The following is an 8,229-nucleotide window of genomic DNA, read 5'->3' on the forward strand; positions in this document are numbered from 1 at the left end:
ATTTATCAGCGAAGCGAACTGGCCGTATGCGAGGACGCCGACCAACAAAGTGGAGGAGAAAAGCTTCCTTTGAAACTTCCACTCAATTGCTTCTGTACACTGCTGCTCTCTCTTTTTCTCTCTCTCACTGGACACTCTGCTACGGTACGCGGAGCTCCTCTGCCGGAGAATTGCTACTGTACACGTACACTGCTGCTCTCCGCGTTCTCGATACGGATGGAGGACACCGGCGCAGCGAGCCGCGGGCGGGCAGCGCGGCTGCCACGGGAGGGGCGATGGGGCGGCGCAGGGCGGGCCCTGCGGTGGCCCTTCGCCGGCGCTGCCCAGTGGTCCCACTTCTCCGGTGAGCCTCTACTCCGTTGAGAGGTCGTGAGTCGCTGGCACTCGTTTTCGGCGTCATCCGTGCTCATGATGCTATGCCCCTGATGACACTCATCTGCTCACGCAATCACGAAGGAAAAGAAGAGAAGAGATTGGAGTGGATTCTTTTTTTTCTCTTCCAGCCGTGAAATCGGCATTTTAGCTGCAGGCTTCCTGCTTTTAACTTTTCCCCAACCTTCGTTTCTCTCCCTCACGAGTCACGCAGACGCAGGCGCCCGATCCGTTGGGAAAAGGCCGCCGCAGATCTGAGTTTTTACTGCACCTCTTTTAATCCTAGCCGGAGATGGACATCGTATTTGCGGCACGGCGCCGTTCCGCTGAACCGACGGCCATACGCGTAGACGACGTACGAGAGGATGCATCAAACAGTGTATAAAGAGTTTTCCACCCCTCTCGAGCCTAGAACCCACTCAGTTTACTTTTAGGGCCTGTTTAGTTCCACCGATTTCCAGAATTTGGCACTATGCAAAAAGAAGATTCCCCATCACATCAAACTTGCGGTACATGCATGGAGTATTAAATGTTGACGAAATCAAAAACTAACTGCACAGTTTGGTTGTACTTTGCGAGACGAACGTTTTGAGCCTAATTAGTGAACGGTTGGACAATTATTACCAAATACAAACGAAACGCTACAGTAAATACTGTAGCTACAGGCTCTCTGACGGCGCCGATTCCGCGCCGAACTAAACGAGGGCTTATCCGAAAAGGAAGAACATGGTTCCCTCGGTACCCATAAGCCATGTGATGTGCCGGAGTTGACTCCTCTACCCGCGTCCACTGACTGTCCTGGCCGGCGTCTTCTCGTGCAGCTCCCATCGCCCCCCCACAGCGCACATCTCCCGTACGGTCTCGGATCCAGCCGCCTCTCTCCAGTCCGTTCATCACCGGCGTCCGATCCGGCTGTCGCTGCCGGCCTCCACTGAGTGCTGCTCAGCTCAGCTGCTGTACGTCCGTGGAGGACGGACGACGGACGACGGCCATGGAGAAACTACAATGGATTCTCTCAGCCGGGGCCAACTTCTACGAAGAGACCCAGACGAACAACGAGCTGGACCGCCTCCGAGCCACCTTGCCCAAGGCTCGCAAGCTCATCTGTCGCGTCGAGTGGGGCATGTTCAAGGACAAGGAGCTGGCGAAGCTTCTCTCGCATCTCAAGGACACCACCTACGATGCAGAGGACATCCTCCGCGAGCTAGATGACCAGAGGCTGAGGCAAAGCATACAGGCCGCTGACCGGAGCAGGGCAGGTCAGCTCCTATCTTCCTCTCTGAATCTTGCCAAAATTTGGATCCTTCGTGGCAAAGCAAGGATAAAGGAGATGCAAGATAAGCTCGACAAGGTTGTGGCTGAGATCGAGGGGATGCTCAATCTTATGGGACTTATGAGCTTTGAGCCATCACAGATCATGCCGGAGACGAGTTCGGTTATCAGCGCCCCGGAAGTTGTTGGTCGTGATGGTGAACGAGATGTGTTGATCGAGATGCTTGGTGTGACGATTGGGCGCGAGGCCCAACGGGATCAGGTGATCAAACTATTGGGAGTGCAACTCGCCGGGACCGGGGGCAATAGCTCTGACTCTGAAGGTGGTGGATCTAATCGCCGGAAGAGAGAAGCCGCAAGCAATAATGGTGTCGCTTCCACATCCAGAGCCAAGCGACCAAAAGGAAACAGCGGCAGGGCTGGACTTGCTGAGACTACTAACTGCACCAACAATGTTTCTGTCATCTCGATTGTTGGTATTGGCGGTGTGGGGAAGACTACCCTAGCTCAGTTCATCTACAATGATCCAAGGGTGCAACACCACTTTGGTGTGGTGATATGGGTCTGTGTCTCCGACTTGTTTGATAAGAGAAGGATAACAAAGGAGATCATTGAATCCATCCCTGGGAAGAAATTCGACACATCATCATGCAGTCTAAATGCTCTGCAAGTCGAATTGAAGGAGCGTCTGAAGATGTGCCCAAAATTCCTTCTGGTGTTGGATGACATTTGGCCGAATGCTAATGCATATTGGGAGGCATTTTATGCACCTCTGAGGTACGGACCAGAAGGCAGTATGGTCTTAGTGACTACAAGATGTCCAGTGGTTGCTACTCGTGTTACCACAAGCAACTGTGAGCCTGTCCAACTTGAAGGATTGCCTACTGATATATTTTGGGATTTCTTCAGAAAGTGTGCATTTGGTACAAATAACCCAGAGTCATATCCTCACTTGCAAGATATTGGTAAGAGCATTTGCACTAGGTTGTGCGGGTCTCCTTTGGCTGCAAAAACACTCGGGCGCTTGTTGAATATGAGCCTGACAGAGCAACACTGGATGACTATCCAGAAGAGTGAACTCTGGGAGCTGCGGCATGAAGAGAATGAGATATTACCAGCCCTTCAACTCAGCTATTTGTATCTCTCAGAAGAGGTTAAGAGATGTTTCATATTTTGCTCCATGTTTCCCAAGGATTATAGCTTTGAAAGAGATGAGATAGTTAGCATTTGGGTGGCCGAGGGCTTTGTTGTGCCAGGGGGAAGCATGCGTCTTGAAGATGTGGGGATTATTTACTTTGATGAATTGAGAAACAGATTTCTTTTCCAAACCGATCCAAAATGCCCGAATAAAACAAGGTACGTAATGCACGATCTGATCCATGATATGGCTGTGTCCTTTTCTATGGATGAATGCTTGGTGATGCAAGATTTAAGAAACCAGAACAAGAAGAGCAGAATGCAGAATACAGTTCGGCACATGTCGATTGAGGTGGGTGGTGAGTCATTGACCAGAATGGGAGATATTCAACATTTGAATAAACTGCATTCACTTAGGTTTGGAATCAGATTTGATGTTGAAATTACCTGGTTCAATCAGCTCTCTAACATTCTATTTTTGAGCCTAAAAGGCTGCCAGCTGGTAAAGCTACCCGAAAGCATATGTGAGCTGAATAGTCTCCGTTATCTTGATATATCTCATAGCAGTGTACAAGAATTACCTGAGAAATTCTGGTGCCTTTGCAACCTACAAGTTCTTGATGCAAGTCATTCAAAGCTGCAAAGAATTCATCAGGGCGTAACAAAGCTAATCAACTTGCGCCATCTAGCACTGCCAGCAAAATCCTCTCAGACCTTGTCATGGGTAAGAGGGCTTGGAAACCTGTCTTGTCTACGAAACTTGAGTGAGTATATAGTTGCAGAAGAGACTGGGCGAGGAATTGATGAGCTGAAGTTCATGAATCAGCTCAACGGAACGCTTTGCATCAGATCTCTTGCTAATGTTTGGAGCGAGGAAGAGGCTGCTGAGGCTAGACTTGTTGGAAAGCAATACCTCAAGGAACTTGTTCTACAGTGGCGACAGGGATCATTAAGGTTGACGCGCAGTGATAATGGAGTGCTCGAAGGCTTGCGTCCGCATTCGAGAATTGAATGCCTTAAAGTCGATGCCTTTTGTGGTGATAGGCTTCCAAGCTGGTTTAAGCCAGAAGACCTTCCAACTTTAAGAAGCCTGGAGCTTTCCTACTGTGTTTCCTTGGAAAGTTTATCAATCCCCTGCTCTGCCGATGGAACACAAACGGGTGGCAATGATGGGACGCAGCATGCAAGCAGCAGCATCAGTCGCAACAATGGAATTGTGTCCTTTGCCTTTACACGCCTCACTACTTTAGGTGTTTTCAAATGCTGGGCGCTGACAAATCTTGAGCAGTTCTTGACCCCAGAGATACTGCCATCCATCAAGTCGGTAACGCTTGAGGAGTGTGGGGATCTCGTATCAATACCGGTTCATACTTTTGTGGGGTTTGCTTGCCTACAGGACCTGAAAATATGTCATTGTCCCAAGCTGGAGTGCCCACGGGAAATGGTTCTGCCCCCCTCACTCCGACGACTCTGTATAGTGAATTGCAATGAGCTGGACAGGTCATTCCCAGCCTGCCTAGAGAACCTCACCTCTCTCACCCTCCTGCAGTTGTGTGGATGTGCCAGGGTCAAGTGCATCCTGTCGAACTCGATCGTCACGCTCACATGCCTGGTAATATGTGGCTGCTGGGAGTTGGCATCCATCGGAGGATTGCAGGGCCTTGCATCCATACAGCATGTCGAGCTATCTCACTGCCCTAAGCTTACTGAGGTGCAACAGCCCTTCGAGAAGAAGGAACTACAGACCAAGGAGGGGAAGGAACTACTCAAATATTTACGTGGTTACGGGGATTTGGATGCAGCAGACCCATTAATATAGTTCCAGATCACCTGTGACTACATGGCTTATCGCAGCCGTATAATGTGCATCCAACGGCTTAGTTGCAGTGCATGTGAGGGGGCGGTTAGATGCAATCCAACGGCTGACTCAATTTTGATCCAGATGCCTCAGTGCCAACAATGGTGATGGTGTACTTTGGCCAACCTGCTGACATATCTACCAGACCATATTTTAGAGGTATTTATTCTACCCTAATGATCCAGCCCAAGCGATGTATTCTCACTGCTATGTCAAAGTTGGTCATACGATTTGTATCACTGGGTTATTCAACTGCTTATATTTGCGACTTTACTTGTGTTCAACTTGAGTGGGAGTCATGTATACTAATGCACACATATTGTTGCAAATGATTCAGTGATGTTCTAAAAATTTGTAAAATATCACTTTGTTTATCTGATACTCTGATTTGGTTTCAGCCTATTTTGTATGTAGGAACTGAACATATGAAGCCATGATGTTTGGTGTAGTTGTCAAACCTAAGCAGTTATTATATCTCACTAATCTTGCTGGCATGGGCTTCTAGGTGCTCTAACTTACTAGCTGTCATAATTTTAGATTTTGGTTTGTCGATGAAAATTGATTATCTCTAACAATTTAGTTTAACCAGAACAAGAACTAGGCATGCTGGTTCAAACATAATATATATCACGATCTGGACACACCTAATTCAAGTTGTATTTGTCAGTTTTCAATTAATTTTGGCATTAATCGGTGTATATGTTTGTCAATATTCTATCTTGAGAGTAGTATAAGGCTGCTTATGTCTGAGAATAACCTGATGAACTCGGTAGTTTCTCGACCTCTTTGACGTCAAAGGTGCGGACCATGCAATTAACTAGCTAGATTTTCCAATTATTTATTCAGGGACAATCGGACAACATATTTGCACGTACTGATATATGCAGCAGAGCAAGATGCTTAGTCCAAATGATTGAAATTCTCATCCAAGCAAGAGATCATATCCCTCTTGGTATAATTTATCTTCTCACTGTCTGCTCGGTAGAGAGAATTTTGATCTAATCCTTGGAATGCACCTCATGTTTTCGATATTTGTTTAAAACTATCGATAAGTCAAATGCTTAATGCGTATAAAGCTAATTGAATCTCTGCATCTCAACGAACGAATTCATTTTGCATAGTATGACTGTATTAGGTGAAATACTGTCGTTTTTCATGATACTATTCACTGAAAACATATGCTATTTGTAGGATCCTAGGTTCATCCATTGTTTGCCCCAACAATGCAAAAAATAACTTCAGTTCCATCTTTCATTCATATGGGCTACTCAACAACTGCTTTGGTACTTCCGCATTTGGATCCTGTTATCTAAAAGCGTGCATCTGCATGCTAGTATTAAATTAATTGCTGCTCCTGTTGAGTAAGCTGGGCACAAGACACAACATATTGTGTGATAATTACAATTTATTTCTACTCAAATGAGCTTCCCATACATCTACATATGATGTGATACGATGCAACTTATTTCTTCAGCTTAACTTCATGTTTACTCTGTGATATGATGGTTCCGTTCTGCAATATTCATGTGCTTATGCTTATATTATAGTAGAATAATAATGGCTCAAAACTGATGGTTCAGGTTCTGTGCTGCAGTCTTCGGATGCAAAGTTGTTGTGAGGAAGGGGGTTGAATTTGCCTTAGAGCTTGTTCGGTTTAGCAGGGACTGAAAGGGGATTGGAAGGGACTGAGGGGGATTAAATCCCTAAGGGCTAGTTGGTGGACGTAAACGAAAAGCAATTTCAAACACCCTCCAAATAAGGTGTGCTACATAGCAATCGAAAAAAAGTTGTTAAACAGTTTCTTTTATGTTGCAAAAACAACAACTCCCATCGCCAAAGCTATCCGCAAGCGGCAAACACATGCATTTTTTTGAGAGCTTCAGATTTGCTTACAAAGCAATTGTTTCTAGAATGCAAACACCTTTAGGCGGTCTAAGGAACCACACATGCCTCAGCATAAATACTACTTCTTGCTGGGGATCGAGCCGTAGCTCGAGCGGCAAGTGCTCCGGGTGGTGGAGAGGCCAGGTTCGAGCTGAGCTCGACTCACGTTTTCCCACCGGGGTTTTTTCTCAATATTTGCAGCCTCTCACGTGTGATGCCACAATGAGATCGTGACGTGCCCGTTTGTCGGTGCAGGACCCACGGGATACACCGTAAGGAAAAAAGGAGATCTAGTTTGATTAGGATTACTCCTATATAATCCTAGTAGTAATACTACCCTGTAATCCTACTAGGACTCTACATTGTAAACTGACTAGGACTCTGACCTTTTGACTATATAAAGGAGGGCAGGGCTCCTTAGATGAAGAGGTCCAAGAGAAGAGAACAATTGTAAGATAACACAACACTTTACAATCAATCCAACGCAAAGGCTAACGCCGACTGGACGTAGGGCTATTACTCGATCTACGATCGAGGGTCCGAACCAGGATAAATCGACTGTCTCTTGCGTTAACCGTCGAGTTCCGCATACGCTGAAGCCCGAACATACTGCATTGGGGACCCCCGTGGCAGGCTATCGGTGGTGAAACATCGACAGCTGGCGCGCTAGGTAGGGGCTTTCAACGACTTTGCATCCGAGAGCTCGACGGACCTCAACAACATGATCTTCTCGACGGGATCAACCTTCATCTTCGGTTCATGGATCTGCGAGGCGGACGATAACGGCAAGCTTCAAGGCCGTCTACTCGAAGATTTGGATCACCATGAAAACCTTTCTATTTCGGCGACTACGACAGATCAAATCATCGGAAGATTCGCGCAGCTCGTGATATCTGATCCAACTCAGATTTCGTGGATTTTTGTATCCGACTCAAACTCAAGCTCTGCATCCGAGATGGAATCTCTACCGAGTTCTTTCGAGAAACCGAGTTCTTTTCCGACAGGGCTCCGGTACACGGCCTTGGCCTATCAAGAATACAACTCGGAATTCACTCAGAGTCTTTTCAAGAAGTCGGGCCCTTTTCCGTTCGGACTCCACAACATGACAACATCGTATCAGACACGGCCCGAAGGATCCCTCGACCCGGTGCTTAGAATGCCACTAAAAGGAGCTCAGGAAGGTATCGTACTGACTATAACATCTCAAGACTGCATCGTCCACTGGCCAGGTTCTGTTCCTGAGGATAGCGGTACCCGACTAGTCGGCACGACGACAACAGCAATTCTACCCTACCAAGAAGGAGACTCGATCTGCGACCTTGAAGCCTCTACTAAAGTTATCAACAACTCCGACAGTGTGGAAATCGACGCTGTTAGCGGAACAATTCACGCACGAGAAGTACTCATGGTTCGCTGTCCTCGATCACCATTGGTCCCCCCGGAAGCACCCGACATCAGGTCATCGGATGAATCTAAGTCCAACATATCACCCTTTATCCAGGGGCACGATGGTGAGACCAAGAGTCAGAGGCAAGCCAGAGAAAGAAGAAACAAATTGAAGCAAGGACGCCAACGCCGTGCTAGGCAACGCAAGGAAGCTTGGATCAGATATGAGTCAGATCTGGCCGAGTACAATAGAAGAAAATCAGAACAAGAAGTCGAAGAAAGATGCGCGGCGAATACACCCTAGAATAGGATCTGAGAAG

General features: G+C 47.1%; 1 protein-coding gene across 4 annotated transcripts; it reads left to right on the forward strand.

The window, feature by feature from the left end:
* The first annotated feature begins 330 nt into the window (after nucleotides 1–330).
* On the forward strand, nucleotides 331–6,659 carry LOC136521001 (disease resistance protein RGA2-like). 4 transcript variants are annotated; one of them, XR_010775475.1, is made up of 3 exons: nucleotides 1,140–4,798; nucleotides 5,486–5,591; nucleotides 6,220–6,659. XR_010775475.1 is itself a non-coding variant. In XM_066514717.1 (2 exons), exon 2 carries the CDS (start codon nucleotides 1,364–1,366, stop codon nucleotides 4,598–4,600), a length of 3,237 nt encoding a protein of 1,078 aa, XP_066370814.1. In that variant the 5' UTR covers nucleotides 331–343; nucleotides 1,194–1,363; the 3' UTR covers nucleotides 4,601–5,051. The 4 variants fall into 4 exon arrangements, 1 of the variants encoding a protein (XP_066370814.1); XR_010775476.1 differs by lacking the exon at nucleotides 6,220–6,659 and adding an exon at nucleotides 5,831–5,863; XM_066514717.1 differs by lacking the exons at nucleotides 5,486–5,591; nucleotides 6,220–6,659 and adding an exon at nucleotides 331–343 and having other exon boundaries at nucleotides 1,194–5,051.
* The last annotated feature ends 1,570 nt before the right edge of the window (nucleotides 6,660–8,229 follow it).

The sequence above is a fragment of the Miscanthus floridulus genome, chromosome 18 (assembly GCF_019320115.1).
Source record: "Miscanthus floridulus cultivar M001 chromosome 18, ASM1932011v1, whole genome shotgun sequence".
In the NCBI taxonomy this organism is placed as follows: Eukaryota; Viridiplantae; Streptophyta; class Magnoliopsida; order Poales; family Poaceae; genus Miscanthus; species Miscanthus floridulus.

Coding starts and splice junctions, on each gene's coding strand:
- LOC136521001 (XM_066514717.1), top strand. CDS start 1,364: ATGGAGAAACTACAATGGATTCTCTCAGCCGGGGCCAACTTCTACGAA.